At 36.8% G+C, this 18,934-nt stretch overlaps 1 protein-coding gene and 1 pseudogene across 1 annotated transcript in view; both read right to left on the bottom strand.

The window, feature by feature from the left end:
- The window catches only part of LOC150107342 (uncharacterized), a 243,496-nt gene that overhangs the window by 95,960 nt on the left and 128,602 nt on the right, over window positions 1-18,934 (bottom strand). The window contains exon 5 of the mRNA XM_090391207.1: window positions 16,152-16,269. Within this exon, the coding sequence (XP_090247333.1) occupies window positions 16,152-16,269 (118 nt within the window). The remainder of the gene's footprint in view (window positions 1-16,151; window positions 16,270-18,934) is intronic.
- Window positions 7,662-7,772, bottom strand: LOC150107343 (5S ribosomal RNA; annotated as a pseudogene).

Here is an 18,934-nt window from a genome sequence, read left to right as displayed (position 1 = left end):
TCAATCTGGTTCCTACAGCTGTCTCCGGGACTTTTCCATGTGTAAAGTCTTCTAGGAGGGTGGCTAAATAAAGTATTTGCTATTACCAGATTGTTTTCTTCACAGAACTGCATTAATCTTTCTCCTCTTGGATTTTTATGTCCCAGGCCATGGTTTCCCATGCAAGAAGATATCTTTTCTGAGCCTACTTTAGCATTTAGATCTCCCATAATAATAGTTATGTCATCTGATTTAGTGTTGTTAAGTGCATTTTGAATGACTTCATAGAAACATTCTACATCTTTATCTGGGTAATCAGAAGTAGGTGTCTATATTTGGACAATAAAAATATTAAAAGGTTGAGCTGCAATTTTTAATGCAATTATCCTGTCACTTATGGGCCAAAATCAAAGTAAGGACTGCACAATCTTATTTTTTAGTACAAATGCTACTCCATTCTTGTGACTTCTCCACATGAGTATATAACTGAATGGCTCTTTCTGTTTATTTTTTATCTATTAGTCCATTTGACTTCACTGATACCAGCAATGTCAATTTTCATTGCTTCAAGTTCTTGTATAAGGTTATCTAACTTCCCAGCTTCATATAAGGTCCTTACATTCCAAGTTGCAAGCCTTAAGAGAAGATTCTTGGTTTTCAGGCATGAAGGTTCAGGAGATACCCTCCCTGGAGGGTTTAAGGTATCTTCATCATATGTTATTTTCATAGTATCCATCTTATGTTCCCGAGTTTCTTTCTCTTCTTCCCTGTAATGTTTCCAAGAGATAAAAGTTGCAGAGGGTCCAACCCTGTCTCTATTGCTTAAATCCCACTCTATTTACTCGCTTAACCCTTGGTTAAGCGAGTAAATAGAGTGGGAGTGAAATGGATGAACAGCAAAATCAAGCAAGCTGTGCTGGAAAAGAAAATGTTATGAAGGAGGTACAAGATGGTAGTGATCAGATCCATGAAGAGTATAAGGTGCAGGCTAGAAAAGTGATGAGCATGGTAAAGAAAGGAAAGGTGCAGTATGAGAGAAGACTGGCTGGTCAGGCCAAGGTTAACTTGAGGGAATTTTTCCACTACATGGCAAGCAAGAGGAAGAATAATTATGGCAGACTAACATTGGTGGATAGTCATGGCAACAGATTTACATTTGCAAAGGTTATAGTGGAATTATTGAATGAGCACTTTATCAGCGTATATCATACTTGTATAAATTATCCGGTACAATATATAGAAGAGAGGCAAGTATTAGGAGAATTGGAAGTGAAAGAAACAGAGGTGTATCAGATGTTGGTGATTAGATGTGAATAAGGTGTAGATTAGTGAATTAGATGTAGGAATGGATGACATATCACCACATATGCTTAAGGAATGTGCACCACAATTGGTTATGCTCTTGACCTGGTTATTTAATGAAAGTCTTACAGGGTAGGGTTCCTAAGGAGTGGAAAGAGGGCAAAATAGTACCACTCCACAAGCATGGTTTTAAGACAAAAGTCTCCAATTATAGGCCAGTCTGTATAACTGAAGTTGGGGTCAAGGTGTTGGACAGATAAGGAACAGAATACAGAATTGGGTTGATGGACATGGCATTATTTATGGTCAGCATGGATTTGTAAAGGGTAGGTCCTGTTTCAGCAATTTCTGAGTGTGTTAGATAAGGAAGAATCATATACAGTGATATTCTTAGACTTTGCAAAAGCGTCTCATAGATTAGCACATGAAGTTGGTGTACAAACTGCAGAACAGACAGTATATTGGTTAGATGGATCAGAGATTGACTCTCTGAACGATACCAGCAGGTTGTGTATGCTGGAGCAGTGTCTCAAAAAAGAAGGGTAACCAGTGGCATGCCCGAGGGTTCTATTCTTGGGCTCCTGCTGTTTAACTTGTTTGTAAACAATATATCATGTGGACTGACTGGGGATCTCCAGTTATTTGCTGATGATGCAAAGTTGGGAAGAATTATAAGTAGCACTATTGATGCTGAATCCCTTCAGGAAGATTTAAATAGACTTTTTACTTGGACAAAAGAGTGAGGTTGTTGTTTTAATATCAATAAGTGCAAGGTGTTGCATTTTGGAGTGCAGAAACATAAGGCTGTGTACTATCGATGGTGCCATACTGCAGGAAGTGGATGAAATTAGAGATTTTGGAGTGATGGTTAACAGTAGACTGAAGTTTAGAGGGCATATTGCTAGGGTTGTAAAGGTTGCGCATTGTAGTGCTGCTATGATAAGAAGTACTCTAACATGCAAGGATAAGAAAGTGGTTGTGCCTCTGTATAAGGCATTGGTCAAACCACATTTTGGACTATTGTGTGCTCAGATCTGGTCACCTGGTTTTTCAATGTGATGTGGAGACATTTGAGAGAGTGTCCAGAGGTGAGTGACTAAGACAATATCAGGACTTTGAAATGCCAGTTATGAAGGTTGAAGAGAGGTTGAAGAACTGTGGATGAAGAGTTTGATGGATAGGAGGAAGAGAGGTGATATGATAGAGACGTTTATGTTAGTGAGAGGATTTTATCACATTAATCCAGAGGGGATTATAAAAAGAGTAGAAGGTGAGAGGGGAAGAACCAGAGATCATCCCTGGAAGGTATGTAAAAGTGTGGTGAAGAAGGGTGTGAGGAGTAGATTTTTTACATGGAGAAATGTCAGTGAATGGAATATATTACCAGAATGTGTTGTTAATGCAAGGAGTGTTAAGGACTTTAAGATTCTATATGATAAATATGTTGTCAGTTGAATGAACCTCCCATGATCAGTCTGTCAACTCCATGGAGGGTGTAATAATAATAATAAAGGGACTCATGGCAGGACAGCAGTTTGTACCTTATGTTTGTCAGTTATAATTTTTGCTCTGAAGATGCCCGGAAAAAAACAATGAAATATTAGTACATTTCAATAAATTATTTTAATTTTTTCTTCTGTTGGTGTTGTTGGTACAGTGAAGCACTAGTATGACATTGATGACCTTTAATGAATGGAATTCACATAAAATAAATTACACCTATAAAACATGTTACAATTCACAGCAATGAATTTATTATTATAAACACCATGGAGTCAAAAGACTCATTGCAACAAATTAAAAATCTAAATTATAAATAAAAGCTACAGAAACTAGACACTCATTTTAATAAAATTAAAAATTTAGTATGTACATTATAGGTTTGAATACAAAAATTCTGAAGTTTTTGTTGTTTTATAAGATCAATCAGACAAGTTTTTTTTCAAGCTTCTCCAATATATTACAGTGCACATTCTATTGCATTGTAATATATTGGAGAAGCTAAAGCACAATAAAAGAAAATGAAATTAAAGATACCGGAAAACCTCGCTTAACTTAATTAATTAATCCATCAATTAATGCACGTTAAGTAAATACAATAAACAATAGGATTAATTATAATTCAGCCAACAGTTAGCGTAAATTTAGAAAAAAATAAAAAATAAAAGAATAAGCTATATCAGAGGATAAAATCATCAAAGTTAATAAAAACCAATTGCTTAAATTTTTATTTAATGTCTAAACATTTGATTGAGCTACTTTTTTTACACAAAAAAAAATTAAGTAAAGATGTATGAACAGTGTTTGACTTTTTCATCTTGTCATGCAATTTGCAATAGCTGGCAATTACTTTATCAAGAATTTGGTGGACTTTGAAGCTTCGTTCCATATCAGGATCAGCATCAAACAAAATTTCCTTAGAATGCTAAGGTGATTGAAATCTAGCTCAAGTCGTTTTGGTTAGCTTCTTAGTCATAACATTTTCTTCTTGTTCGCACTCCTTACTTCTTCTTCTTCATATGCAAGCTATTCTTCTAGTTGAAGGAGATCATTCTTGCTTAACTGTTCTGAATGGGAATCGAACAAGTTTCTCACATCTTCATTATCCAGTTCATTAAATCCAAGAGACTATTAAATTATTTCAGGAATTTACAACGTATACTGGAATATTAATTAAAAGAAACTTGAACAAATACTTCCTATATTTTGGCAATGTCACATTGCCAGCTTCATGGGAACATACACAACTATGACGTGCGTGCAGGCACTACAAAAAGCAAAAGAGGCAGAAGAGAGAAAAACTAACGCTGTTCCTAGAGTCCTAAAGATGCCCCCTAGCAGGCTATATTGAGTTGTCTTGGATGTTGGGCCTGAAGTTCTCAAGATCCAAGCTTCCCAAATTTGGGGATCTCATGCACTCAAATTTGTTGAGGCTTGAAAGTTTTTTTTTAGAGCTGAGGTTGATTCCATGAACATTCTTTCGTATTTAAATTTACTGCGGTGTACAAACGTGGCTTTCTTCCAATGTATTCTGTGGCGGTTATCCAGAGCATGATCTGGAAGTCCAGAGTGGCTGTATTGGTGAAACTGGATTTAGTCTTTGTGTTCTGATATCTTGACATTTGCTGTCCTGCGTGTTTGGTCAAAGTAGGACAGTTTACAACTGCAAGGGACCTGGTATTCTCCAGGTAGGTCTAGGGGAAGTGGCTAGTCTTTGGTGGAGTGGATAAGGGGTGTCAATTTCTTATATGGTTTGTAACATGAAGTCAGGTCATACTTTTTTAAGATTTTGGTTAACTTTTCAGAGGTGCCCTGGATATAGGGAATGGTGATGGATTTAGTGTAATCTTTGTTATGAGGGGTGGGGGTAACTGGTTTTAATATTTTTTGGATTTTTGGGGGGTTGTAGCCATTGGCTAAGGAAATGTTAAAGATGTGGTTTAGTTCAGTGGTTAAGGCATTGTCATCTGAACAGATTAATTTTGCCCTGTCATATAATGTTTTTATAACCCTATATTGTTGTGGGGGGGGGGGGGAATTGCTCATGAGTGTATCTGCCTGTATGGGGTAGGTTTTCTGTAAACAGAGAAAGCCAAGGATCCATCAGGCTGGCGAGTGATTAGCGTGTCTAGGAAAGGGAGACTGTTGTTTTCCTCTTTTTCCAAGGTGAACTGGATTCTGGGGTGTTGGTTGTTTAAGTGTGTTAAAGGTGTAAACCCATGGCTGTCCCCCTGTAACTGTTTGTAGAATTTTCCTTGCCAAACAAAATAGCTTGAGTTCATTGTGAACTGAAATTAGGGCTAAGATATTAGGAGGAAATTTGGCTTGGATGAGCTCTAAGGTTTCCTTGAGTGGGACATTTGTGAATAGGGAGGAGACATCACAAGTAACCATTACGTCAGTATGTTGGAGTGAGAGGTTTCTATACTGGCTTTGTAGTGGACTGAGTTTTTTTATGTGTGATGGTGTGTTGCCAGTATAGTGTGAACGTTTTGGCTAAATGTCTGGCTAATTTGTATGTGGGGCAATCAATGCCATCAACTATGGGACATAATGGCACATACTGTTTATGTATTTTTGGAAGTCCATATATTGGGTGGGGGGGGGGGAGAGTCTAGAGTGAAAAGGTTTTACTTTGTTAGTAACTTCCATAAGCCAAGAAGTGACCTTCTTAAGGAGCTTTTGGAGTGTTCTAATTTGGGAGCAGGTGGAATTATATTCAATAGGTAGCCTGATCTAACAATAAAGCATTAAGCTTAGAGTCAGTTTGGTTGAGAACCACAGTGGCATTTCCCTTATTTGCTTTGGTGATTACTATTTCTTTGTTTTTCTTCATTTCTTGTAGAGCTTTATATTCTCCTTTGGATAGGTTGGTTTTTGGTGTTCTTGCTTTGGTGAGAACATCGGCTACATCCAGTATAATACTGTTGGAGATATGGTTTTTAAGGTTACGGATAATACCAAGTTCTATCTGAATAATTATTTCTTCGGCTAGTATTTCTTAGGAGTTATGGCGAAACTGTGGCCACTGCCAGTGCATTGAGTACCTCAGGCTTCAAAGTAACGGAAGAAAGGTTGATTACAGTGTTGAGTGGTTGTTGAGGTTTGGAGGTAGAGTCCTTTTTCGAGTTTAAAAATTTTTTGATGTGCTGACTTTGTATCATTTCAAATTCTTTTGCTGCCGAAGCACACGAGACGTCACAGAGAATCATCCAAAGGTCGTGGTTCAGCGTGATGGAAAGCTCCTCCTCTAGTGCCCGAATAGCTTTGTTTATGTCAGCCAGGAGAACAGCAGTAGCAATAATTTGTTCTAGTAGTAGGGCGAAGCTAGCGGGGTTATAAATGCGGAGAGCCTTCTGTGAACAGAAACAGTGCTTTAATTTCACACAATTTGGGAATACCTTATTTTCCCGGCAGCGTTTTAAGAAGGTCAAACGATTTAGTTGTCTTGATATCTTCATCTTTAGCTTGCCATATTGGCAAGCCTAGCGTGCGATAGGATCTCCGCAGATGATAGTAATTCTTGTAGATAGGCTTATATGTTGGTAACACGACTATTAAATTATTTCAGGAATTTACAACGTATACTGGAATATTAATTAAAAGAAACTTTAACAAATGCTTCCTATATCTCAGCAATGTCATATCGCCATCTTCATGGGAACATACAACTATGACATGTGCACGCAGGCACTACAAAAAGCAAATGAGGCAGAAGAGAAAAAACTAGCGCTGTTCATAGAGTCCTAAAGGTGTCCCCCAATCAGATTTCCCTTTTCAGTTGTTTCCGACCGTAGGTGATTTTGTAGGCATTTCCCACAAAGTATTGCTGGTGAGATTTTTACAGGGTAGTTCACCATTGCTTTCCCCAACCTCCCAATTTTATCCGGGCTCAGGACTGGCATATGGCTGGGACGTATTCATGAATGTAATTCATGTGTGTTCACAGGGCCAGTTTTGCCTGTTCTGGGGGACAAAAAACCCGAGTTTCTGGTTGAAAAAAACACTACCTCCATATGAGACCGGCTAACTCACTTGAAGTCGAAAGAGACCAGACAAAGGTTCCTCACTTACTGACTGACGGGAATCGAACCTAGGTCTTTCTGACCAAAGGACTTCATCTATATTGACTGAGCTACGGAGCCTCAGGTGCCTCCTAGTGGGCTATATTTGGTTGTCTTGGATGTTGGGCCTGAAGTTCTCAAGATGCAAGCTTCCCAAATTTGGGGTAGTCTCATACACCCAAATTTGTTGAGGCTTGGAAAGTTTTTTTAGAGCTGAGGTTGATTCCATGAACAATCTTTCATATTTAAATTTGCTGCAGTGTACTAACATGGCTTTCTTCCAATGTATTCTGTGGCGATTATCCAGTCTGCAAGCCCAGAGTGGCTGTATTGGTGAAACTGGATGTAGTCTTTGTGTTCCGATATCCTGACATTTGTTGTCCTGCCTGTTTGGCCAAAGTAGGACAGTTTACAGCTGCAAAGGGAAGTGGCTGGTCTTTGGTGGAGCAGATAAGGGATGCCAATTTCTTATACAGTTTGTAACAAGAAGTCAGGTCATATTTTTTTAAGATTTTGGTTAACTTTTCAGAGGTGCCCTGGATTTGGGGAATGGTGATGGATTTAGTATAATCTTTGTTATGAAAGGGGGGGGGGACTGGTTTCAATATTTTTTGGATTTTTGGAGGTTTGTAGCCATTGGCTAAGAAAGTGTTAAGGATGTGGTTTAGTTCAGTGGTTAGGGCATTGTCATCTGAACAGATTAATTCTGCCCTGTTATATAGTGTTTTTATAACCCCATATTGTTGTGGGGGGGGATTGCTGGTGAATGTATCTGCCTATATGTTTAGGTTTTCTGTAAACAGAGAAATCAATTAATGCCAGCAGCACCCAGGTGGTCACCCTCCCAAAGTACTAACTGGGCTCGGGTTTGCTTAACTTCAGTGATCAGATGAGAACTGGTGCTTTCAAACTGATCTGGCCGCTAACCTAAAACTGTCCTACTTTGTACAAACAGGCAGGACTGTAAATGTCAGGATATCGGAACACAAAAACTATATCTGGTTTCACCAATACAGCCACTCTGGGCTTGCTGACCATGCTTTGGATAACCACCACTGAATATGTTGGAAGAAAGCCAGGTTAGTACACTGCAGCAAATTTAAATATGAAAGATTGTTCATGGAATTAACCTCAGCTCTAAAAAACTTTCCAAACCTCAACAAATTTGAGTGCATGAGACTACTCCAAATTTGGGAAGCTTGCATCTTGAGAACTTCAGCCCAACAGTCAAGACAACCCAATACAATCTGCCAGGGGCACCTTTAGGACTCTAGGAACAGCATTAGTTTTCTCTCTTCTGCCTCATTTGCTTTTTGTAGTGCCTGCATGCACGTATCATAGTTGTGTATGTTCCCATGAAGTTGGCGATGTGACATTGCCAAAATATAGAAAGTATTTGTTAATGTTTCTTTTAATTAATATTCCAGTATATGTTTAAATTCCTGAAATAATTTAATATTATTTCAGGAATATTATTTCCAATTGTGCTGATTTCTTCAATAATGTTAGCATTATTGAAAAAATCGGCACAATTTAAACTCAAGCCTATGTGTTTATTGATAAACTAACATAGGCTTGAGTTTGAAGTCGCCTTCTGCATTGTCTCCTATTAAAAGTGTAAGACAATCTTTAGATACTTTGTATCCTGGTTGCGATGCTTCAGTTTTAGCTATAAAAGTTTTTGCTCGCATACACTTCCAAAAGAGACCAATTTCGTCGACACTGAATACTTGCCGATCGTCATAATCACCTTCCTGAATTATGCTTTGCAATTCTTCAGAAAACTTGGCAGCAGAATCTTTATCAGCACTAGCAGATTCCCCAGTTATTCTTACGTTATGCAGTCCAATTCGATTTTTAAAATGGTTAAACCATCCTAAACTTGCAATAAAGCTTTCATATTCCTCTTGAAATTTGGTCTCTTTCAATGAAGTAGAAATATTGAGAGCTTTTGTCTGAATATTCCCTGTACTAAGAAGTATTCTTTTTGGGGTTATACTCCTCAATCCAGGGTGATAGAAGACATCCCATCTTGATCATTAAATGTCTTCTATTTCAGGCGATGTGCATGCTTAAAGAAGCAGTAGCAACTTTTCCTTGTTCTTTGCTCTTATTTAATATAGTGCAAACTGTAGACTCACTGTATCCCAGATCTCGCACAATCATTGTTTTGCTAGCTCCACTTTCATGTCTCTTAATGATTTCCAGCTTTTCTGCTTGCTGCAGATTGGTGACAAAAAAATTTCTCGTAAAATAGAATTTCACATAATGTAAAAAATCATATTTAACTGATTAATCACTTGCTTAAAGCGGAAAATAGTATCATTTCAGTCAATCACGCTAAGGGATTATCACGCATATCAAATTCGCACTGAGCGAGGTTTTCCTGTATTCTTTTATTAATTCTTAATCCCTTACAATGGATACGTAAAAATTACAGATAAAATAAAATGTTATTTTACCTACATAATATATTAAAAATTAAACAGAGGTTAATCTTTAGCATTTTTAGCAGAAAACATCAAATCAAAACTAGAGAAAGAAAGGCAGTGGACATTTTATTTATTTAGCATCAATGAGACTTCTGCTGCAACATCACTGAAGGCAGATAATTTATATCAGGTTTATATTTTGTAACCTGTAGAGATATGCATGTACTACTAGTTTCATCTGTAAGGCTACTCCTATTATGAGACTTAGCAAAGTTCATCACTGAGAACAATGATTCACAAGAATATGTAGATACAAAATGGATAGTAATGCTGTTGCAAGGGTATTTAAACATACAAAAGTTTCTGGAATAGTATTCCAAGTCCTTAGTATGTCGTTTTCCACACTTCTCTCTGTTACTCCTGACTCTAATCACTCCTTTTAAATATTTTCCAAGTGAACTCTGAGGTCAACAAATTCCTGCTTCCAAATTGAGCTACTTTGAAAATCAATCAACTGCATTTCAAAATCATCCATATTTATCCATAAAAACATTAGCAATTTTAATTCATCTAGTTTTATAGCGTCCGGAAACTTAATGAATTTTGCAGTTTCTTCTTATTCTCCGAACTTAACAAATCTTAGAAATGCTCAGCAGATAACACAGAGTGACGTTTAAAAATAGCTTTTGAAGATATTGGCGGTCTGTTTTCTCATCCTTTTGGAGATCATTGATGTAATTCTTTAGGTTTAGAAAATATCTAAATCTCCCACTGTCTGCATCCCTCTTATAAAACTGCTAGCTTCATTTCAAATGCCTTTATGTCATCAAACATAACATGAAGAGTCTTACCAGTTCAAGTGATTTAAATGTTCAAAAAAATCTGCAAAAAACATCAGTTTACAATCACACAATGTCATACATTTCTTTATAAGACATTTATTGATTATTCAGAGATTTATCTCATCCAGGCATTCAACAAATCGTTTCAGAACAAGACCTCGACTAAGCCAATGAACGTTGTTGTACATTAGTAGTCATTTGTACACTGAATCCAATCCACCTCATTCAGTAAATTCTGAAATTGTCTTTTATTCAAAGCACATGCAGAAATGTAATTAACAACCTTGGTTACTGTTTGCATCACTTCTTGAAGTCTCTTTAAGCCAGCTTTTGCAGATAAAGTCTCCTCATGTATGAGGCAATGAAAACTTATCAGTGGATGATCAACATGTTTTGCAAACAGATTTACAAATCCTGCTTCCTTACCAATTATGCTAGGTGCACCATCTGTTATGATGGATACCACTTTAGAAATATCAATTTGCCGAATAGATAATTCGTTCATAACTGCTTTACATATTTCAACCCCAGTGGTATGCTCAGGTAGTGTTACAAGGTTAATCTTCTCTTCGCATACTTCATCAACCCTACAAAATCGAGCAAAGATTGCTAACCTAGCTGATAATGTAATGTCTGTGCTCTCATCAACACAAATAGAAAATAACTCACATGAAGCCAAATCTTTTGTTAATTGCTCTGCTGTATTCCTTTCCAACTTAATTATCCTATCTTTAACTGTTTTTCTACTCAGAGACAAATCTTTAATACACAGAATAATTTTTACCTTCACTGAAAGCTTGTCAAAAAGAAAAGGAGCACATTGTAGCCATGCTTCTTTAATCCCATCACTGAGTGGTTTTCCATGTTGGGCAATAACTTTTGAAACCTCAAAACTAGCTACAACTAAATTGGAACTAGGCACCTACCTGAAATAAATTTCATCAAAGTATCTGACTGTTTTTTTTTTGTCTTGCTCAGTCAACGAGAAATTACCACATTAAGATGCATCCCCTTTTTTTTGTACACATTTTTTAGGAAAAAAAGATTTTTTAGATCCTCTTCCTGATTCTGCCAAGTTCTTATCATTTTCTCAGTTTGAATGCCCCGAAATGCCTCTCTGCAGCCCTTTTTTCATGTTCTTTAGCACACGCAATCACACATAGCTTGAATGCAATATTGTAGCAATGCCGACATTTTTCAGCCATAATTTGCCAAGAAATTTAGAGAAAATTTAATGGCAGAAATTTATCACCATTCACAACAACCAAGACAACAATTGGAAAGTTTAAACGAACAGGAGCACAGCTGTGATCGTCGATGACAGCGCATTCACTGAACTCTGCTGGAATGCTTTCACACAGCGCAAGGAAGCAAGAAAGAAATCGCATAACTCAGAACAGAGAAAATTTCCAGAAATGAGAGTAATAAAAAACTGAGTATTGGCATATAAGACGCACCCTGTTTTTCAGACCTATTTTCAAAGAAAAAAAAGTGTGTCTTATACGCCAGCAAATACAGTAATTCTCTTTGTTCTTGCTCACTTTTATTGCTTAAGTCCTTATGAACAGTTTCAAAATGTCTCTTTACAGAAGCCCTACAAACAACTGATTCAGAACATAAAATGCATAATGCTTTATCTTTCTTAATTATACCAAATTTTTCAGTCCAATATTCTTTAAATTCTCTAATATCCTCTTCATTTGAATGTCTTTGTTTCTTTGTTTTGACATTAAATAATTCCAATCCATATTTTAATGACTTAAGATTTAATTAAATCCAAATCCACACATATATACACACTTCAGAAAACTGATAAATTCTTTACGAAACAAAAAAATACATAAAATGACAGTAAAGGAGTCACATCACAACTGGCTGCCTGGCGAATGATGCAACAACTGAATGCGACAAAACTTGATTGTCAGTAACAAGCAGAGATAGATAGCTTGGAAATAGGATGTTTGTTTCATTTTCTTATTACTTTTTATTACTAAAACAGTTGATAGTGTTTGTTTCTTTATTGTATTTTTATTTGGTATCCCTCTACTTAATAAAATTGTATTCTATTAAGTTAAAATATACAACTCAGCGAAGATGTTATTATATATTTATTTATTTAATTATTTTTTAAGATGAGCCCTGGGTTGCATGCCAGAAAAAAGTCATTGCTGTGCCAGCACACATGTCAAGGGGGTTGCCCACCCCTGCTCTAGGTGGTTCAAGAGTTGGTTGTTGATGAATTTCTCCATAATTTTAGAGAGAACAGAAGTGAGAGCAATTGGATGGTAGTTTGCTGGTAGACTTTTATCACCTTTCTTTGGGATGGGCTGGATGTGGTCCTGCTTCCATGATATAGGACAGATGCTAGTTGAGCAGGATAGACTGAAGAAGGGGCACAAATTTTTAACACAATAGGGATACCATCAGGACCAGATGCCTTGTTTGTATTCAGGTTATTGAGGATCCTTCAGATTTCTTTTTGTTGAAAGACTATGGGTGACATGAGGGAGTTGTTCTTGGTGGTGTGGAGAGAACTTTGTCTAGGTCATCAATGCAGGAATTGAAAGAGAAGAGTGATGCCAGTAAGTTGGCCCTGTCTTTAGGTGAGGTAACTATAATACCATCTGAATGTGAGGGTGGTGGAAGCCTGGGTGGGCAGAAGTTACACCCAAGTTACACCTTTGCCTTGGCAAATGACGAAAATGAGTGACTGCCATGTAGACAGGAAAGCAAGTTTTTGTGGCATTTGTCCTATATAATAGAAGTCACGGAGGTCCTCAAATTTGGCACCTTTGTAGTGCCAAAGTACACGAGACTGTGAACTGGTGGGTGAAGGTTGTTTTGTGGCAAAAGAGACTTATATGAGGTTGTGGTCTAAGTCAGCGCTTCCCAAACTGTGGGCCGTGGCCCCCTTGGGGGCCGTAGGTTTTGTTCAGGGGGGCCGTGAAATAATGAAAACAAATTTAAAATATTTTAAGACTAAGTAGATTTTTTTATTTTAAAAGAAACGTATTTAACTTTTATTATTTATTATTTCTTTTTTGTTATTTTTTTATATTTAATGCAAAAATTCACACATTGGTGTTGGTTCACAAACTTTGCTTCCTGCGTATTTCGGCGCTTAATGAATATTAGTAAATATTGTTTATTCATTTGTTTCATTTCAAAGCAGTGGTTAATTGTATTTACTTCGAATGTTCTCCAGGGAAGCTCCACATCTTCCTGTCCCTTTCATCACGCGTTCGTAATCAGGGACTGTTGATATTGACTTTATATGCATATCAAAACTCGTTTTATATTATCACTGTCATCCGAGCTAGTTTTCTGTTACCAACAAAAGTTTCGCATATACTTCACACATGAAAAAAAGCTTAAACAAGTTCATGTGGGGAGACAGTAACTCGCTTCCAGTGGTAAACAACACCCCTCCCTAACAGCCACTATACTGCAGAGGCAATAAAAACAAGTACTTTTATCATGCCAGTGAATAAGGTACGAGGAGTCTGTGTAATGTATTTCTCAACAAATAGTGCAATTACAGACAACTGGGATAAAAACACACTAATTAATCAATCACATTTTCCCTCATACAGAAACTATGCTGTATAGACTGTTAGAAACTATGCTCTATACAGCATAGTTTCTAACTAAAAACTATTGTTATTAATTAGATGTGTGTGAGTTCGATTTCCCAAGGCAACAATAAAATTCAACCGAACGTGTTAAAATTCCTAAGAGTGTTAAAACTAAGTAATATATATATATATATATATATAATGAATGTTATGGCAGTTTCACACATGGAATTCGGTTGAAGAGAGTTAGCATTTCAACTCAATTGTCAGCTATGCTTTTATCTCTCGGTTGCGCGATGTTTTGTTAATACCGCACCAATCATATGCACGTTTTAATAACCTGCCTTTGCTGTCTGTTTCGCGTTAGGATTAATTACCTTAAAGGGAGAAAATTCACAAAAGAGAAAAATGTTCCTGGTCCGGGAATTCCTTTATTCAGCTAATATTCACTAATTTCATGTTATCAGCCTGTGGTGTGCCAGTATCGGTAAGTGGTGATATTATTTGACCTATTCTAAGTTAAAAAATTTAACCCTGAGATGGAGAAGTGGTTGATAAAAAATAAAAAAACATTCCCGCGAACAATCCGAAGAAGCAGAAACAGACTCAAAAAAAAAGGACAGTATTTCATATTTTACCAGAACAGCCCGCATCGTCTTCAGAACCAAACAGTAAGAGGCAAAAAATGTAATACATGCATTTAATTTTTGCAATATTCGCTGTGTATGTTTTGTATTGAATATAAATACAATAAATATTATAATAATATATTTTTTTTCGAGGAGGGGCCGTGAAATATTTTAATTTTTGTAAAGGGGGCCCTGACATCCAGAAGTTTGGGAAGCACTGGTCTAAGTTACCAAGAGGAGAACTGACAACCACAGTGGAGCTTGTTGATAAGAGGTCAAGTGTGTTGGCAAATTGGAGAGGGTTGTCAGGTATTCTGGTAGAAAGATTGATGATCTGAGATAGGTCACTGCTGGTGGCAAATACTTCGGCATCCTTCCCTACTTGGTCAGTGAAACTAGAGAAGGGGGGGGGGGGCAATGTTGAGTTGTGGACATTGAAGTCTCCAAGAAGGATGACCTCACTATTGGGGGTATTTCGACTGCAGAAAGTCAAGCTTTAGAGAGAGAGATAGTTGAAGAGGTCAGAGTGGTTGATGGAGTTTGGAGAGCAATAGATAGAGTATATGAAAGTTGTTTCAGTTGTTTGCTGATGATGCAATGTTAGGGATGATAACAGCTAATCAAGGTGATGTAGGGAACATGCAAAATTATTTGAAAATGATCTGACAGTATGAGAAAACATAATGGATGTTGATTTAATGTCGAAAAGTGTAAAATTATGCATTTTGGGATATGAAGATTAGAAGCTGCATACCACATTGAGGGAAATTACTCCAGGAAATTAATGAAGCCAGAGATTTGGGGATAGTAGAATATAGAGGTGAAGTTTAGAGGGCATATTGCTAAAGTAGTCAGGGTAGCGCATGATTACTTGGTTACTGAAGAACACATTAATAAGCAGAGATGAAGGAGTCATCATTCCACTTTATTGCCTTGATACCACCACATCTAGATTATTGTGATCAGGTCTGGGCACATGGGTTTCTTGAGGATGAGGAAGTGGTGGAGAGGATCCAGTGAGGTGAGTGGTCTGTGGAAAGATCGCTATGAGGATAGAATGAGTGTTTGTGTATTACAAAAGTTGGCTGACAGGCAAAAAAAGTGATAGAACATTTAAGTTACTTAAAGGATTTTATAGGATTGATGAAGGAGAAATGTTTCATCAACACTTGGCTAGAGGGAGCAGAACAGGTCATCCCTAAAAGTTAGGTAGGAGTGTAGTTAGCATGGGTTCACACCATGCTAACTATACCCAACTTTCAAGGAGAAGGATGATACCGATAATTTGGGTCTCCCACAATGGGTCTTAGGATTCCATGGATTCAACATACAATAATAATAATAATAATATTATTATTATTATTATTTATAAACAGCTGGCAATCTCACACTAGGTGACAAAAAAAGTGTCTACTACTTAAAGTCATTCACAAACATCCATGGCTATAGTGGGGTTGAAAACTGCAGCTGCTTGTTGAAGAGCAGATACACAAACTACTCAGCCACCCAAGCCAGCAGTGAGTGTGTGTGTTTACAACCTGTGGCAAAAGTTTCATGGTTAGTAATATTATTGTGAATGTTTTTGCTATTTTTAAATCTCATAGTAAAACATTCCACATTCCAGTTTACTTATTATTGGCATTTTATATTTATTGTAAAATTTCATAAAAATATTTGTAAATTAGATTTATAAGTATTTATAAATCAGAATTTTCTAATCCTAATTCTAATTCCAGGAAATTATAATTTTGAGATTATGTTGAGTATCAGTATTATCTCAAAATTAGAATTTCTTGTAACATTAAGAGAAATTTTATTCAAATCTTACTTGTTAAAGCTGAAGTACTAGGAAGCTGCTTATTACACCATTCACATGATAGCTGGGCAGGAGTTTTTCCATTTGCTGTTGAAGTCTGAATTACAACTATTTCAGTTGTAGTCTCCTCCTATTTAAAATGAAAAAAGTGCAGTGTATAAACTTGATTTTGATATTTATTCATAACTTGGACATGAGGTGAGTGTTAAATACCTGCTTAAAGTTCTTAGTACTTCATGAATATTAGTTTCAGATGATTAGATAACTTAAATGTGGATGAAATCGACTACTAAAAAAGCTTCTGTTCAATTTACATCTTTTCTTAACAAACACTTGCCTATATACATCCTTCAAGTGACCCTGATGGTCCTAATCTGTTTATCTTTTTCTTGTACAATTATCAGTGTTACAGGCTTACATTTTCCCAAACATTCTTCCATTCTCTACTCTAATAGTGAAATCACATCAGCTGCTCCTGCTTCTTCTTTTCCTGAATACTTATTGATATCATTTGGTAAAGTTCTTTTTACACCATTTCCAAATTGCATTTAAATAAACTTATTGTTTATATTATTATTATTTTTTTTTCTCTTTTCAGTTGCTGGAGCATCAATTGTGCTCTCTTCTTAAAAAGTCTATATTCTTAAACATTTTTTAATAAAGTATGTTCCTACTTTCTAAAATTGTGTAACATACTTATTTACAATAATAATGAATTTAATTTAATCCTTTATCCAAGTGTGAGCAAACAAAGTTTGCGCTTGAAAATATCTTCAGGACTGAATATGGTGTTGTACTACCTTACCAGGGTAGGCAATACAACACCTGGCAACTTGTAGCAAAGGTGGAGCAAGCTACCAACACTCCTATCCCAGTATCTCCCATAATGCAAAACACATCTCCTTGCATACATGTATAATGTTACGCATTAAGGGATTGGCCACTACCCAGACTAGTTTCGACCTTTATTGAGGTCTCTTCAGTGGGAGCCAGGCCCAGAGTTGGAGATACTAGGCAGAAGCAATAGCGAGGTCATCTTTACCTATAGGAGTTGCCAAAAGGTGTGCCACCTTTTTTTTTTTATTAAATTACTCTGGATTTAGAGAAAGATGTTGAAAGTTTATTTTTCACTTGGTTAGACTATAATAAATTTAGTTTAATCCTTTATCCAAGTGTGAGCAAACAAAGTTTGCGCCTGAAAATATCTTTAGGACTGAATATGGTGTTGTACGACCTTACCGGGGTAGGCAGTACAACACTGGGCAACTCGTAGCAAAGGTGGAGCAAACCACCAACACTCCTATCCCAGTATCTCCCATAACGCAAAACACATCTCCTCGCAGATATGTATAATGTTATGCATTAAGGGATTGGCCACTACCCAGAACTAGTTTCAACCTTTATTGAGGTCTCTTCAGTGAGAGCCAGGCCCAGAAGTGGAGATACCAGGTAGAAGCAATGGCGAGGTCATTTTTGCCTATAGGAGTTGCCAAACGGTGTGCCACCTTTTTATTAAATTACTCCGGATTTACAGAAAAATGGTCCACCTTGGCCCGGTGTTGTACTGCCTACCCTGGTAAGGTAGTACAATACCATATTTAGTCCTGAAGATATTTTCAAGTGCAAAGGTTCACACTTGGATAAAGGATTAAACTAAATTTATTATAGTCTAACCAAGTGAAAAATAAACTTTCAACTTATTTGCAACTAGAAAGCAACTGTTCTGTAAAATAATGCATTTCCTTTTTTCAATGTTGGCATAAAGGATGGCTGGTCAATCTACAGTATTTCTTGGAAAATGCATCAGAGGGGATGCTGGTCCAAAGTACAGCAGAGAAGCTTCTTCTCAGAGTTTCAAGTTGAAATGTTGAGGGAGGGGGTTAGACAAAAAGTCATGGCCAACCAATTTGCAAGAGACAAGAAGCATGACTGCCATTTGGACACATGCAAGTTTCCTGCTTTAAGTTCTTTTCAATCAGTTTTGGATGCACTGATAGTTTTCATGCAGCTGTTTTGGGTAGTACAACTGATACAGTAAGATGGAATTCTTGATGAAAGCCATTTGTGATATACTTGATTCTTTGCTTGTACAGCTTTGGTACACCTTTTGGAGAAACAAGGCTTAGATAGGGGAGAAAGTAATTAAAGTGGAATGGGGAAAGTATTCCCCCATTCCATTTTAAACTGCTTTCTCCACTATTCTGGTTTCCATTATTCCATCAAGGATTATTTCAGTGATAATTTCAGTGTATATGCTTAGGTTGTAAGTCCGAAAGCAATAGTCCAATTAAAGAAATATGACAGTAAAGTTATGAAGATCCCGTTTAGATACACAGATACTCCATTCAGCTAGACAGCTAAATGGAGTATCTGTGTAAGCTTTGCTTCATAGGAGAAGAGAATAAGCACTAGATTGTAGTCTGAATTACCTAATGTAATGGGAAGGGTCACTATCGAGGAAGGAAGGAAATTATTTAACCACTCTCCAAACATTCTAGATCTCTTGCACTCTAGGTATCCTGAAGAAACAATTTGTGCACGATAACTAGTGATAGCAAATGTCTCAGTATCTCTACCTGTTCTGGTGCAACTAAAGGAATTGTTAGGAAAGTTAGACCAGAGAAAATCAACATTTAAGGAGAGGAATTGGAGAGTTCAGAATAGTTGGTGGCATTAGAAGAGCAATGTAGACAAGTTGACCAAGTGGGGCAACGTTTCGGAAAAAAAAAAAAAAATGTCAAAATCAGGCAATCTTAGGTTGGATTCACTCTGTCATATTATCCAGGTCAAACATA

The sequence above is a fragment of the Typopeltis vanoorti genome, chromosome 4, assembly GCF_054136105.1.
Source record: "Typopeltis vanoorti isolate ZY-2024b chromosome 4, IOZ_Tvanoo_1.0, whole genome shotgun sequence".
Taxonomy (NCBI): Eukaryota; Metazoa; Arthropoda; class Arachnida; order Uropygi; family Thelyphonidae; genus Typopeltis; species Typopeltis vanoorti.
This window is presented reverse-complemented; position numbering and strand designations above follow the sequence as displayed.